Source organism: Carassius gibelio, chromosome A16, assembly GCF_023724105.1.
Source record: "Carassius gibelio isolate Cgi1373 ecotype wild population from Czech Republic chromosome A16, carGib1.2-hapl.c, whole genome shotgun sequence".
Lineage (NCBI taxonomy): Eukaryota > Metazoa > Chordata > Actinopteri > Cypriniformes > Cyprinidae > Carassius > Carassius gibelio.
Window position 1 is genome coordinate 8,574,145 of NC_068386.1, and position 16,641 is coordinate 8,590,785.

Below are 16,641 nucleotides of genomic sequence, written 5' to 3' on the forward strand. Positions count from 1 at the left end.
CTTTAAGTTTTACATGTCGGACCTGTACCTGTTGGTTTCTGAAGAAAAAGTTCCTGTTTGAATCTGGTAGGGGTCGGTGTTTTTCTGGTTAATAGAAAGTTGTCTTACAGATTTATATGATACGGAAATGGGCGTTATGTGGCAGGCGAAGTTTATAAAAAAAAAAAAAAAGGAAGTATTTCTGAAAAACCTCTGAAGATTTCATTTTTTCTCTGTGTGTGTGTATGTAGAAAGAAAGAGAGAGATTATTTTATTAATGTGCTTTTAAATTAGTTTTGATAGTACGCAAAACAACAGAAGGGTATTGTATCAACACTTCAGATTTGGTATAAAAATGTCAATTTTATTGTATACTTACAAACATTTTGTAAAGGTTCTTGAATACTTTAGTGGTTGCAAATCTCACAGACACACATCCTCATGGAGTTTATTCAGATTAGTTACAGATATAAAACACACCCACATTTGCATTAAATACAAATACACCGGTTCACTGGTCACCTGAACAATACAGCTTTCCTTATAAAAGCACTTCTCCCATATCCTACATTTTTGTAACAACTCAAAAAATAATTTCCTGTCACCTGCTGATCGCTGATGCTATCTAACACAAGTTACGTTGTAAACAGCAGTTTAACAGCACAAACTGGCTTCTGTAGGGGAGCCATGTTGCTCAAAGTGGCTCGTGGTAGGTATGCAATAGTGGTTCAACTGTCTGGGGCTCAAAGTAGATCATGCTAGCCTTATGTTGGCCAGTGCTAGGTGAGACTGGAGTACAGTACCCGTTTGAGATCACTCTGTGTGCAGGGCAGTCATATTGTTGTTGGATCAGCTCTGCTCTTGTGACCTGTGCGGATCGACACACAGGTTGATTCTGTCTGCTGACCAGTGTTAAGTCTGTAGGCATTTCACTGAAGGGTGTTGCATATTCTGGTTCGGCAGGTAAGGGATCGGCGTATTCGGGAAGTTGTCCAGGGGTGTCATAATGGTTGAGGGTGTAGGGGACGGTGTAGCCCTCTTCCAGTGGGGGTCGGAATGTGAGTCCCATCATCTGCCCACCTGCAACTACATCAGGCTCCGCATAGTCTGGAAACAATGGAGAAATCTTCAACCCTGCACCTGTTATAGAACAGAGATCTTCAACCTTACACTGTCATGCAAAGGTTATTTTCAACCTGGCTTCAGCACAACTGCGTGTTTATTTTCAAGTAGTCTTGAGGAGACCGATTAGCTGTTACAGGTGTGTTTAATTAGGTTTGTAGCTAAATTCTGCAGGACAGTGGGTTGAAAACCCACAAAAAAATGTAAACACTAACAAACCTGAGAAATGGTGAAGTAAGCTACTGTATTCATTATTTTGGAACATTTGACGACAAGAACAAACATCATGTTTAAATGGCTAAAAACAGGCATTCCCAACCTTTCCATTTACAACTTAAATTATTTAATTGAATTAAATGATTTATTAGAAGTAAACTTCTAATTTTAAATTTTAAAAAAAGATTTTAAATTGTAATGATTAAAACATTTCATGGCTAATTTTGTACACCACCCTGCAATGTGAGTAAATTGTTATATTTTGATTATATTGAATTAAAATCCAATTATATTGATATTTATATTTATATGTATTTTATTATTTTAATTGTATTTATTTTAAATGTTAAAATAATAAAACATTATAATTTATTCAAATAAAAAATTATATTAAAAACACAGTCCATTTTAACTGTTTAAAACTGTTCCATTTAAACATTTGATAAATTTTACAAATTAGATTTTAATTTATTTTAATTCTAATATAAAAAATAATAATATAATAAACAAAATAACACTTGTTTTTCATGTTTTTCATTAGAAAATGTAATGAAATAGAATCCTAAATTTCTATCGTGTATACTTAATGTTTTACATATGTGTAAAAATCTAAGATTAAATATTACATTGAAATTATTTTTGTTATTACTTATGAAATTAAAAATAAGACTTTAAACCCCTCAATTATCGACCAATCATAAACAAGTTAGAGTGTATAAACCCTCCCTTAGATTATCCTTCATCCTGTGTCTCAGAAGTGCCAGACTGTCCTTTCAAAGTTGCCTCACTTAATAGAAATAGACTCTGGCATTGTAGGCTACTCTAACAGGAAACAGTCCTCCTCATCCACTAAATGCGCTGCACAAATTGTTGTAATCGTTGTGGAAAATTGCTATAAACACACAGCGTCTCCACAACATGGCGGCAGTTGCAGCAACAGTGAGAATAAAAGTTACGCCTTCTTTCTTTGCATGAACATCTGGGCGGTGTTATGCAAATCTTCCCACATCGTGACATAGACATGTGGGGGCGTGTTAGAATGACCCATTTTAAGTAAGTGTGGTTGACTCTTAACTTTTATAAAGATTATCTCTTTGGAATTGAAACTTTAGTCTTTGCAACTTTACAAGAGCTTGTAACACTCCAAAGAAAAAGGAAAAATTGAAATCGCATCATATGCCCCCTTTAATGAGTTCCCGCATGATCCCACTGCTCAACCACTGAACTGTGGCCAACAGCAGTTTAGGCTATGAAAGGGGCCCCAAGTTTCCTCTCCCTCTCTCAGTCCTTCACTCACTCAGCTGGAATGCTAAGAGGGCAAAGCTCTTTTAATTGAAGCGACGTTAGAAAGGACTCTGATTGTCCTGACCACTGACCCTCTGTCCACCTCGTCCCAGAACCCCTTACTGAAGGGTCTGTTGGCCAGTGGGTGGTGAGGAGGGTGTTCTTCTGGCTTGAATGCCCCTAATTTGGGCTCCAATTAAAGTACTCTTTTAGGGAAGCACCGCCAACGAAAGAAAGACATGTTTATGCTGCCACCGAGCAACTGTTGGGCAGGGACACATAGAGGAATGAGCTCAGAATGAAAGCCATTCGCTTGTCATGTCTCTTCTGAGTTGCACTGGCAGCTCAGCTTAGCAGAAGCACACAGAGTGGGGCGAGCAAACAAAGGGGTCAGAATGACTACTTGGCTTTCTCTCTGTTTCTGTCCTGCTGTTTGAGCCACATTAACCCTCTTATTCACTGCTATATATTACTGCGATGTCTGAGGGCTGTTGATCTGATTCTGAGAACTGTTGTACCCAGCGGCGTCCTCTCGACAAACACTGCCTTGTCTCGTTTGTCGTTTGAAACATTCCTTCGTGAATTTCGGCATTCATTGCTATACTGGGTTGAAAAGCCCTGTGGATGTCTTACCATTGAGAGGAGGGTTGGGAAGGGCATCGTGGATGTTCCGAACCAGAGGGTAAGATACAAGCTCGGGGTTTGTGCACGGAAGCTTCTTCCCGTGGAAACCCTGACAGCCTTAAGAAGAGACAAAGAAAGTCAGTCTGGAAACACCAACAACACAGAGAAATGGAAAAAAAACAGGGCTAGAGATACCTTGGTCAACACAGCATTTCTTAATTTGTGCAGTTTTTTTTCTGAAAAAAAAGAAAAGAAAAACAGGTAAATAACACAAACCCTGTCAAGAGTATGTATAGGCCATATTTCACCCCAAAATAAAAAGAAAGGAAATAATACATTTCTATTTTCTATACATTTTATTTCCTATAAAAAAAGTTACATTTAACCAAATATAGCATGGGGAAATAACATTAATATAACAACTAACAATAGTTTTTTCTTTAAATAAAAAAATAAATAAAATGATTTTAAATGAAGAAAAATGATTAAAAAGTGTATATCCAATTATTGAGTATAGATTTATATGATAATTAACACAACAGAGCATAACAAATGATACAATATTTAATTAAAATGTAGTGCTATTGATAAAAAAACAAAACACATTTTTTTTTTTTTTACAAACCACAGATTAAGATAAAATAACATTTAATATAACAACTTACATAACATTTACTTATGTAGAACAGTTATGGAACTGAATCATACATTTCCAATGCTTTTTATTCATAAAGGTTGCTGTGACAATCTGTCACAGTACTTGTTTACATCATGCTCTTATTGTTTTCCTTTTTTAATATATAAAAAAAAAATTATAGGGAACAATTAGTGTGTTACCTTCTCCACCAAATAAGGCCAGCTAAAAGGCAACCCACACACAGAGCGGCTCCCAAAACCATGCCTGCCACTAATATCATTGCTTGACTGGGGCCTGAAGGGAATAATAATAAAAGCTTTAGTCTTTAAAAAAAAACAAATCTACTTTGAGTTTACATATTATGTTAGTATTAGCAGATTACCTTACAAATTCACCTCACCTGAGCTTCTTGTGACGACAGGACCTTCAGTGGAGAGTGTGTCTAGAGGCACAGTCTCTGTGACAACTGGCTTTCCAGTATTCAATCCTGCTTTTAAAATTGAGAGAATTCATCACAGGTTTAAAAGACAAGGTTTACTACAGTGGGCCTGGAATGTGACTAATACAATGGTCTTGTATTATAAAAATTGTACTTGTCTTGTACTATAAAAATATTTAAACTGAAGTTTACGTGGCATAAAGGAACTTAAAAGAGATTCTGGGGCAGACCCTCACCATCTCCGGAACGGGGGGCAGAAGGGCACCCCAGCACTTGAACCAGTGCAGAAGCCCTTATATGCCACTTCTGGGGTTTCAGGAGGAGGTAGCGTGCTACTACTGGAGGAATCAGACTGTTGAGTACCGTCACATGACCGTCAGAATGGGCCTCAAACACCTTCAAATATACAGAATTTATTTACATATGAAAATAGAAGATAACGCAGCCATGCATACTGAAATGCTGCTGATTTGCCAAAAATATTATCTAACAGCATGCACATTTTTTTTTTCACCACAAAATAAGAATGTGAATATATTAGGTTTAACATAATATTTTCAGAATCATTCATACATGTTAAAAAAAATCAGCTAAGAATTGAACAAATTGTTGTAACCTGGCTCAGAGGAAGATAGGAATCGTGTCTTTGTGGACGTTTTTCTGGTGATTAAGGTATAACACAAGCTGACTTCACCTTAAAAATGTTTTTTTTGAAAGCAAAAATGCTACAAAGAGCATATATTTCGTGAAGAGGTATGACACGGTACGAAACACAACATTTCAAAATTATGGACCACAAAACCAGTCATAAGGGTACATTTTTACGAATTTGAGATTTATACATCATATGAAGGCTGAATAAATATGCTCTCCATTGATGTATTGTTTGTTAGGACAGGACAATATCTGGCCGAGATACGACTATATGAATATCTAGAATCTGAGGGTGCAAAAAAATCTAAATACTGAGAAAATCACCTTTAAATTTGTTCAAATGAAGTTCTTAACGATGCTTATTACAAATAAAAAAATAAGTTTTAATTTATTTACAGTGGGAAATGTACTACATATCTTCATGGAACATGATCTTTACTTAATATCCTAATGATTTCTGGCATAAAAGAAAAATCCATAATTTTGACCCATACAATGTATTTTTGGCAATTGCTACAAATATACCCCAGTGAATTAAGACTCGTTTTGTAGTCCAGGGTCACATTTCAGTCAACCAACATGATGCAGGGTGGAGTTATCACTGTCATAAAATAAATACCTTGCAATGTACATAAAAACAGAACTATTAGGATCTGTTCACAAAGAATGTGTTCCTGTGTCCAACTGTGCTGTTTATTAATTAACTTTCCTGTTTAAATGTGTAGCATTACGTACCTTCTTATCTTTGCTCGATGCCACTTTGTAGACTTTCCAGTTTTTGCGGTCTTTGCTGAACATGAGGGTGTAAGACTCAATGTAGTAATGTGGCGTACCCTTTGTCACGATGCCTGAGAGCAGATGTAAACATTCGATTTTTTTCTTATTTTGCTTCTGTAACACTTACTATTGCTGTAATAGCTCAGCAGAGGTTTGCACAGTGATTATTAGAGGCTGAACTCTGACCTGTGACACTACTCTTGTTCCACAGCTCAATCTCCATCCATGGCTGCTGATCCCCAGAGCTCGCAGCCCACTGAGATCCCCCGTGTCCTGGAGACCATAAGACCCTCTGACCAAATCTGTTCACCTCCTCCCACACTGAAGAAGTGTTATAGGCCACCACCGTTAGCTCCCTGTCACAGTCTGCGCATGGAAGAGAACAGATCTTGCTCAGACAAATGAAAATCATACTTTCTCACACCTCAGATAGAATTGTTAGTTTTCAGCGGTTAGTGTTTATCTTCTAGCCATGTATAATTACAAATAGGCACTAACAGCATGTTTAAGGTGTGAGGATCATGTAGCAGGTGTAACTGTGGGTTAGATAAACTCTAATTTATGACTCAACGCTGACATGCAGGCTCAATCCTGGTATTAGGCATTTTGCAGTTTAAGAAATAGTATTACAAATAAATTCATCCAGTGCAAAGCCAAAATTAATGTTACTAGATCAATTTGCAATGAACCCAAATAATATCTATAGGAATAACTACAGGGAAAAATAAGTTATTACCTCTGTGGAAGATAAGCCGTTTATCTGACAAGGAACCGCTGTTTACACAAAAAAAAAAAAAAACGTTTTTAATTTTTAATATATATATTATGGAGGCCTTAATGCTATTATTTTGTGGCCCTCCTCCTCCTGTTAGTGGCTATTTTAACTCATTGAATAAATTAACCATGTCTGACTGTGAATAACACATTTCTCCAATGACATCTGAAAAACTTGTTTTTTTTTTGTGATGCAACATCCACACCACTAGGTGTCTATGTTTATATATCTATATATATCTTATACAAAATGCCTCACACTCACGTTTTGGACAGTACTCCATTAGAGAAGTTTGACTCATACAAGGTAATGCCCCTCTGCAGAGACACATTGATCATGCCCCCCAAACTGTCTGAAATAACACCGGCATGGATTGCAGCTTTGCATAAAACAGAGGTCTAGAAAAACATAAACATATTAGAACACTATCAACTCTTTTTATCAGAAGTGTGTGTTGTAAGCTTTTACAAACATCCCTACATGGTTATAAATTCAAATGCCATGACTAATAATCTCACTACTCCACATAGATAATATCCCAGCTTACATCCCGGTATCCTTGTCCATGCCAGCCCCAAATTTCTCCTGTGACACCTTTGCAGCCTGCAGGACAGAATGCACTGGAACACAAGTGAGTCCAGGATTCAGATATTAAACATTAATATGTAACCTACAAGATAGAGTGGGACTATTCAGAGTCATGAAAAAAAATCTATTTTGTTTTAATGTCAGGTAAGTATTGAAGATTTGTTCTTACCTAATCTGCTGAGAGGAAAAATGTGTGCCTCGATCCAAACACGAAATGAGCTCTAAGCGATAAAAACAGCATTGATATGAACAGCACAGTTACAATCCAGAACATGTGCTCATATTCACTGGCTTAGTGTCGACTACATTTACCAACTGACTTGACGTAATAGTCTTAATAGAATGATGCATCAGTGCACAATCACAGGAAGAAGGTCAGCATTTGGTAAATAGCACATGTCTAGGGCTTTACATAAACAACTTTATACATAGGAAAAGAAGGAAGATATGAATCACTACTGTTTGCTCTGGAGCAAAGTGAGAACTTTTGACAGAACATTGACCTCCAGGGAAAGACAGAGCTTTTAATTTTAAGTTAATTCTATTTATTTAATTTTTAATTAATACACTATTAAATACATAGTGACAGGAAAGACTTTTCAGAAATTTTCAGAAAAATCCTGTTTTCAACATTGATAATAACAAAAAATATAAGATTTTCTTTAAACAATAAAAAAATCTTACTTGCTCATTCTTGTTTATATATACATTGTTAGAAATATTATATATTAGATAAATTGCCTAAAGATAATGAAATGAATTTAAATAATAATAATATCTTGCTATAATAATTAGCTTAAAGTATTTGTTTTATTATAGTTCTGATGACATTTACTATTTTGGTATACACAAATTGTAAAATAATTACATAAATATGTTACATTTGGCAAAAAGAAAAAAAAATCAGGTGTATCCCAATTTTTACTGGTACTGTATATATTTAAAAAAAAATTCCCTACAAAGCCAATAGAAGATTTGCCTGCAATTTGACTCTTAAATTATGCATGTCAGCCAGTCAGAAACTGGCATGAGTGGCTTCGACTGTGTGGTCAGGGGATGGTTAAGCTGCATGCTGTCCTAGTCTATGCAGGAGGAGTGAGCATACAGCATTCCATCTACTTCAGTGTGTGGCCAAGCACAGGGGCCTCTACTTATTTAGGCCAGGAGCGGCAGTCTGCTGCCCTGCTTACAAAGCAAACACTCTGAATCTCAGCCAAGGAGGAGAGCTGCATTCCAGTCGGTCACCCTAACGCACATTTTAAAATCCTTACATCCAGGGCCGACCCATTAAGGTTCTCTGTATTATAATCTACACACTGGGCCTTAGTGCACCAAAAAAAAAAAAAAAAAAAATCATTATACCTAGTGTTAATTTAGAATTATTTATATACAATTATAATTTGGAATTCCATTTTATTATAGTTTTTATAAATATTGTTTATTTTGTCTTTCTCTTCAACTATTGCTCTTTAGATTTTAGTTTCAGTGAGTAATTTTAGAATGATTCACCTTATATTTAAATGTTATTTTATTTCAGCTTTACAGTTAATGTTTTTAAATTCAAAAATGTTTTTCGATTCCCCGGGAACACATGATATGTAAAAATTGATAGCCTGAATGCACTGCAAGTTGCTTTGGATAAAAGCGTCTGCTAAATGCATAATTTTTTTTATTTTTTATTTTATTTAAATAGTTTTAATTAACGATGTAAACACCACTAATTATTTCTAATATACAGTAATAAATTAAGACTGACCACGTAGTCTACCGTGACACATGTAAGGGTGTTTATTTAGCGATCTGTGCATGACCTCCAGTAGGGCGGTTCCCATGTGATGTTCGAAACAAGAATAAACAGTAATTGAGATTAGGATGGGAACTGCTCCCACTTGTGGAGTCAGCTGAAGTGCTGTTTACTGAGTAAGCTGTAAATTTAGAGAACAAACAGTCACTGGTGTGTTTACTCTGATCATATACAACTCACTTGAACCATGGGGTCACATTCTTTTTTGTCTACTGTTTACAGGTGCACAGAATGGAGTGGGACATGTAAAGGTTATGAGCTATTACCTGAGTGCTGATTGGTTGAATAGGACATGACAAAGCCCCTTCCTGAACGGTGAGTGCCGGAGATGAAACGCACTGTGACTTCATTAGTACTCACAGATATATTCCTGCCTGTGGAGGATAACTGCCCACACAGAGGACCTGTGAATCACAAACCACATGATATAAACAAGCTCAGTAGATTTAATGCATTTTTAGATTCAACACACAATCCAGCACACCTTTTCTGTCATAAAAGGCTGTTCATGCACATTTATGTGACCACGTAACCGTCATGCTACAGCAGAGTGGAATGCAGCATGCAAGCTGCAGTCATGCTATGATCATGTGACTGGGGAGCTAAAGAGCAGCATGAGGTTGGATCTCTGGAATTTCTCAGTAACAACATACTGTGAATGAGGTGGCTATAAATTTAGAGTTGAAGGTGACTGTAAAATCCTATTGGGTTTTTAATATCAGTTATTTAATGTATATTTAATTATGTTGTTATATAAAATATATACAGAACACTGGGCAAGACTGCCATTCCATAATGTCTGTTTGAAGAGGGTCCTACCCACTACAGTGGCCCCACTGGTGTCTGTAATGGTAAGAGAGCCAGATATGCAGTCTTGGCTCCTCTCCAAGTCAAAGTCCCCAAAGTTCAAGAGCAGCGTCTGGCCCTTCGGTACCCTTAGGCTCCACTCACACTGGGTATGGTTAGGGTAGGTTCCCGGGAAGTTCAGCGAGGTCAGTGTGCCACTGCTGGGATTGAGGACTGTGTGCCCACACCCATTGCCTAAAGGGAAAAGAGAGTGGGAAGATCACATTGATATTAATGTGATGGGAGTTAAAAAGGTGTTTTTTTTTTCTTCTGTTAATGTTCTAATTTTGAGGTGTGTTTCCACATTTAGATTTTATCTCTCATTTAACTTCCATTAATCATCAAATGTGCTAACTAGTTTCTCTCTTGACATGTTTCTAGCCCATGGGAAAACGAGACAGAGCACATTTAGTATTAGCATTGTGGGTATTGGCAGGTCGTTTGCTGGGTATTGAAGAGTGGATTGCAAAAGCTTGTGTGGTAAGGGGACTTGCCAATTCTCTCAGTATTAATCACACTTGAGGGGCTTTCCATAACTGGCGTTAATTAAAGCCATAATTGCAGTAGCGTTTAGTTGATGGCAATGTTGTGTTGTATGGTAGACACACTCTACCAAGTTCATAAACATGACATAATCGCCACAACATAACCCCAAAACGATTGCCAACTAGTTTGGAGTTCCACTAAATCCCATAGTCAATATGAATAGCCAAATTTATCCAATGCTTTTGAGTCTCTTGCTCCATTTATGGTCTAGGCCCTGTGTGATGAACTAGAGCGGTCTGAGTACATCGTCCATCTCTCATTCCTAATTTCTCAGTCAGTTCTGAATCATTGGGATTTAAAGCTTCTGTGGCCCCCTTCTTTCCACTTTAGGCAAAGTCTATCTCTAAATCTACCAAACATCTTGTTGCTATGAACTATCTTAATCATTGCATAGGAAAACAAACATGATTTTGAGGTCAGGCTGTTAACTGGCAATGTTCAAACCATTCACTGTATGACTCAGTGTGGTCAAAGAGTTGAATGTTTGATTTGAGTGAGGGCGATTTTATCTACAACAGTCTTTTATATACTGTATTTCAGTCAGTATTTCACCCCAGCTAAGGTTGGTGAATCTGGTGGCATTTATTGCAAATAATATAAATTTTTAACACAATCACATGAGAAATTGTAACTATTTTACGAAGTGGTGATTTCATATGAACAATTTTTAGAACAAACAAAAACAAATCCCATTTCAAAACAGCGAGGCATAAACAGATTGTACAAATCACATTGTATGAAAAATTATCCTACTGTTTACCAAAATGTCAAATAGTTATTGGCATGACAGCGTGTTGGTTATCTTGTGTGTAAACTGTTTGGTTTTATGAAGGTAATCAAGTTTAATGATCAAATGATAACACCTTATATGACATTGAGTCTTATTACACGGCTCTGTGGAATACTTTAATCTGATTGGTCAGTCGCGAAATTCCAAGGTATGTTATCCCAAGATATTAGACCGCTCTGTGGAATACTTGATTTTGATTGGTCAGTCGTGAAATCCCGAGGTATGTTATCCCTGGTATAACCTGTAAAAGCTAATAACACAGGCTCATCCGGGTAACAGCAGTCGTCGCTGTACTCTTGCTTGAACTATTTTTTCCTGGTGGAAGCTTTGTGTTTGTTTAGCTAATAAAATATTAAAACTCGATTCAAAATGGTGTAAAATTGTTTAATTATGTCATCCTGGTATCGCAGACTCGCTCTCCTTTCATACAAATGCAGCTGCTGCCATTTTGCTACAATTGTTTTGTATGCAGTAATGGATTATAAGAGAACTAACAGACTGGTAAGGTTTTAAAACATTTTCGTCTTAATTCTTTTATCGGTTTAATTATTTTGTGGGGAAATGTAGTGTAAGCGGTTGTTCTCGTGTAACTTACATTAACCCTTACTTATTAAAAGGCTCTGTGGAATACTTCATTCTGATTGGTCAATCGCGCCATCCAGCAGTATGGTATGTCCTGATAACAACCGGCAAATTGAATAACACACCGCTCATCTGGGTGCGAGTTATCTTAATCGGTACTACTTAAATGCTTAACGAGTCACTCTGCTATCGTTGACTGTCTGGCGCTATCTTGTGACTGAAAACAGTTAACCACCGCGTGTTACAATGGAAGACTTTAGCATTAATTTCAACATATTTGGTAAAAACAAATCTTTTTAGCCATGTAATAACCAGGATAATGTACATCCAACCGGTTGTTATCACAGAATAAACCCCTTCAGGTTGATACAAGACGCCTCCGCTTCATATCGGTGTCCTGATCACCCTGTTTGGGTTTGTTCTGAGAGAACAACCAACCGGATGTACATTATCTCTTACATAATGATTATATTATTAAATCCTTTCGAAGTATCCCACTTTTTGCAGCACTAACAGACGAACAAGATGGTAATTCAAAATGAAAAAATACAATAGTAAGACACATATTCCATGTAAAAAATAGTTGTAAATGTAAATGTAAAATGTAAGGAATGCATAACATGTTTTAATATTTATAAGTGTTTAATTCTTCCAGAACAACTATATGCCTTTTTATTTTATTTTTAACTTGCCCTGAAATGTGGTAATACTGTGGCTTTGCTGTTTGTTTGATCCTGACCAGCCCAGTCTAGCAACACTGGTTAAACAATTATGTGACGTTGGGGTGTGGCTTTTTTTTTGACCAATGGCAGACAGGGCGAGTGTTTAGAAAAACTTGTGTGGAAACAATAATTCCAGTTGGTGTTGCTGGTGTGTAGAAGCCAGACACAATGGTTGGCTCCAAGGCCAGATTCTTTGTAACCACAGCATAAAATTCACAATGAAATCCTCATGAAGCACACCCTGAGGCAATCTTTAGACATTATTTAACAGCAGGCAGGCACTGTGATGACATCTGTGCGATGTCTGCGAGTTGAGTTCACAGTAAGGTGTTTTAAACATGCCGCACATGAGGATGCTGGGTATAATTAAGACGCTTGCTGACACAGAATATAACATTCCTTACAGCTGAGATACTATGAATGCACTGGGATCATGGATACCAATCCATCATCATCGCTACACTATGAGGCAGCGTGTAATTTTTTATTTTCTCATCAGGGTATTTGAAGGCACGTCCCTGCAGGCCTGAGCCTATGGCTGAGTCTGACAGAATGTTGGCCTTTTTAGACTATTCTGTGTCAGTCATATTACAACTGTAAACTCAAAAATATTTGGGGACAAGCTGTTTTCTCCTGTTCTGGCAAAACCTGGATACTCTCTAGATCTTCTAAAGCTTGGAAACAATATAATATTAACACAAACTCAAAAATATGTCAGCTTCCAATCTAATACAATAACATCCCATAACACAGTCAGCTAACCATCTGGCTCATCTGGTATTGTATACTTTGAGTTCTGGGGATGGAGGTTTGACTGGAAAACATTTGCGGTAGTCCTCACAGTCTGTGAATCAGGCTGGAGTGATTCATGCAGACCCCACACACATATTGAGAAATACCGTAAACAAATTCATTCTTCCTAACTCGCTCTCTAAACACAGGCAGAACAGGAGGACATCATCCAGTCCAGGATGTTGATGGATCCTCAAAAATAGGCAAATAGGGCTATAAACACATTTTTTGTTGATATTTCTAAAAAATTAATTTGAGAGAATGTATTCAAGGGCATGCTATGATACATCAAAGTTTATGTGTACAATAGTCAAGATTTGAAGTGGATCAAAAAAGTTAATCAAAGATGTCCTAAGACAAGAACGGATATTGTTTTGGTTTTAAGACAACTTTGAAGAAAGATTTTGATCCACTTCAAATGTATAAATACTGTAAAATGTAAAAATAAAATTAAATAAAATAAATACTGTATGTGTGTGTGTGTATATATATATATATATATATATATATATATATATATATATATATATATATAAGCTGACTAGAGAGTGAAGGATAAACAGCCAAATAGTGCCCACTTTTAGAATCGCAGTTAAAGTTAGTATTTGATGTAACAATGTCCAGAACCGTAATGTAAACAGAGGGCAATTACGATATATGTACATGTAGCCTATATGCAATTTTTATATAATTTATAAATGTACATATCATTTCATAAAGTACAATTATTATTATTTTTTTTAATTTTAAACATAACATTTAAAGTATTTATTACCTTCCAACGTGTATTAAGGCACATTAGTTTTACTTTAACAGTACTTCAGGAGTATGAGCAGTAGGCGCAATCTTACCCTTCTGACCACATACCAACACCAGGGTTTCGATGCTGAGAATAAGCCAAACCCGAGAGAATTCCATAGCATCCCAAAGAGCTCCATATCTAGCGTGCATGATTTCCTTCGGGATATCCCTTCTCCGACTCTAGCATTCAGAGTTTAAGCCATGAGTTGTAGTTAATGTCGTAATCAGCCTCTACAGACTCACGCTTCTCATCCAAGTTAAGACGCAGAAGAAGTAGCCCATCCCCGACTGGGCATGGGTTAATGTACTCTCGTTTTATTGGCTTCAGGACATGCTAGTCAACTTGTTTACAACAATACCCGTTTCACTATTTGAACGTGTGTAAAATTAGATGCTCTCATTCATTGGTCCTTACTGTAACGTTACGTTAATACAAATGCTAGACAGTAGTCAACATTTCAGTGGTTCCAAACCTTCCATCAAAGTTAAACCTAGAACCAAAATGTGTTATAGCCTAGTCTCAGGACAACTTTGATAAACTTTTTTGATCCACTATAAATGTTGATTACAATACTCCTGAGAGTAGGCTATAACACATTTTGGTTCTATATGACTATACGTAATATATATATATATATATATATATATATATATATATATATATATATATATATATATATATATATATATATATATATATATATATATATATATATATTAGACCTGAAGAGGCGGGCACCATAAGACAGTCATAAAAAAAACTATATATATATATATATATATATATATATATATCGTTTTTTTTATGACTGTCTTATGGTGCCCTCTTCAGGGTCAGGGCAAGATGTTAGAGACACAGCGGCAGCAGGATTGACTATGATTGTTTTATTTTGTGATATGTCTTGCATGATGTGTGCTTTAATTCATGTGACGTATTTATTCAGAACCTACCTTCAATCCAATTTTTAAATATGGCTCACTAGTTCTCTAGTGCCCAGTAAATACATTTGAGAATGCTATACGTAATTGGTCCAGATGAAAATCTCATCCGTGTCAATACAACTTTTTAAAAGCGTACTCAATCATTAATTCATTACTTTGGCCGCGATTTTAAACTTACACTGACATCTTGTGACGTGAATGCAAAATCACAACATCTCAGTATTGGTCACCGAGGCGATCTCCTACAGTAGCCTATAAACTATTCATTTTATTTTTTATTTTTATGTTTTTGTAAGTACAGTAATTTGCTACATCTGTTGTGTGTGGAGGGAGAGTGTTGTATATATGTGGCCTTGTGTTCTGTGCCATTATAACAGATGTAGCACTTGTTGATGTTTAGACCGTTAATGAGATGGTTTTGGACCATCAAAACAACAAAACTGACTGATCTGCAAAAATATATAAATAAATAAAAATTATGCAAATTTTGAGAACAATATTCAGCATTAATATAAAAATATAGTTCTCTAAAATTTAAATTCTGTAATTTCTTACTCATCCTCACGTCATTTCAAACGTGTTTGACGACTTTTGCGGAATAATTTTTTTTTTTTTTTAAGAATGTTTTGGAACATTTAAATAATATAGTCTAAAAAGTACTAAGCCTGACATTTATAGCACAGAAAATGGAATGGTAACTGTTTAAAAACTGTAAAGATGTTTCTTTAAATGCAACTAGCCATGATCTGTTGACCTTTTTCACATTTTGAATATACACCACCAGATGGCAATAAAACATTAAGAAACAGTTGAATGAAATGGCGTGACAATCCTGTTAAATACAGTCTGACGTGCTAAAAATGCAAACATCTGTTTCCCAGACAGATTACAGTTCATATAGATGTGTATATAGAGATCATTCTGTTCTCAGTATGAGGTCACAACTTTGTCTGTTGTCTTTTTTTTTGTTGTTGCTTCAAGTGTTTAATCATATAAACAGTTTCCAGTCTTACACTGTATTTGTTTTTGGAACAGTTTTCCCTGTACACGACATATACGTGCACACAATCACATTTTATGTGAGAGGAGCTCTTCATAATCCTCCCACACTTCTCCTGAATCGAATAAAACTCGGCACAGTCCATCACTCTTTTGTCATTTACCTCGAAAAAAGGTTTGTGGGTGTGCTGGTGATTCCCTTTATGGGACTCAAATGTGGTTTTATGGAGGAAAGCGCACCTGTCTCAACCTTCATAATGCTGTACAGGCCCCATTGTCACGTTCACATGGGACGCTTAAACAAATGATAAACCGCTGCACAGTGCCCTCCAAGGCAATGACTGAACAAGGTCATATGAGATATTGTGCATTTGCTCCAGGCAGAACCCAGGGATCATGTATTTGGATACTGCTGCATTGGCATAGAAAGGGACTATTTTATATGCATTTAAGCAAAGTTTGTGTAAATGAAAGAGTAGGAGGGGAAGTATTATTATGGATAATGGACTTGTATTTATCCTAAAGTGAAGACAAAAAGATAAAACACATTAATTATACATTTGTTTCTTATAAACATGCACATTTTTCACTTTACATGGTTAATTGATGGACTGGAGTCATGTGGATTACCTCTGATGTTTTTATCAGCTGTTTAAATTCTCATTCTGACGGCACCCATTCACTTCGGAGGGTCCATTGGTGATCAAGTGATGTAATGCTAC

General features: G+C 36.2%; 1 protein-coding gene across 4 annotated transcripts; it reads right to left on the bottom strand.

Moving 5' to 3' along the window:
• Positions 1-322: 322 nt before the first annotated feature.
• On the bottom strand, positions 323-14,253 carry LOC128030513 (discoidin, CUB and LCCL domain-containing protein 1). 4 transcript variants are annotated; one of them, XM_052618202.1, is made up of 15 exons: positions 14,029-14,253; positions 9,719-9,940; positions 9,166-9,303; positions 7,265-7,316; positions 7,055-7,127; positions 6,772-6,905; positions 6,469-6,506; positions 5,919-6,098; positions 5,691-5,803; positions 4,538-4,697; positions 4,263-4,352; positions 4,063-4,156; positions 3,421-3,461; positions 3,235-3,342; positions 323-1,119 (listed from the first exon to the last, which is right to left on the bottom strand). In XM_052618202.1, the coding sequence occupies exons 1-15, from the start codon at positions 14,126-14,128 to the stop codon at positions 674-676; spliced, it is 1,989 nt and encodes a 662-aa protein (XP_052474162.1). In that variant the 5' UTR covers positions 14,129-14,253; the 3' UTR covers positions 323-673. The 4 variants fall into 4 exon arrangements, with proteins under 4 accessions (XP_052474162.1, XP_052474163.1, XP_052474164.1 ...); XM_052618203.1 differs by having other exon boundaries at positions 4,263-4,349; positions 14,029-14,252; XM_052618204.1 differs by having other exon boundaries at positions 323-1,086; positions 14,029-14,252.
• Between the last annotated feature and the right edge of the window lie 2,388 nt (positions 14,254-16,641).

Bases quoted from the DNA above. Each gene is read 5' to 3' on its own strand.
- LOC128030513 (XM_052618202.1), bottom strand. From the start codon at position 14,128: ATGCACGCTAGATATGGAGCTCTTTGGGATGCTATGGAATTCTCTCGG. The intron at 6,906-7,054 runs GTAAGCTGGGAT...ATGTTTTTCTAG, and splicing joins ATGGACAAGGATACCGGGAT to ACCTCTGTTTTATGCAAAGC. The intron at 3,343-3,420 runs GTATCTCTAGCC...TCTCTTCTTAAG, and splicing joins GAAATGCTGTGTTGACCAAG to GCTGTCAGGGTTTCCACGGG.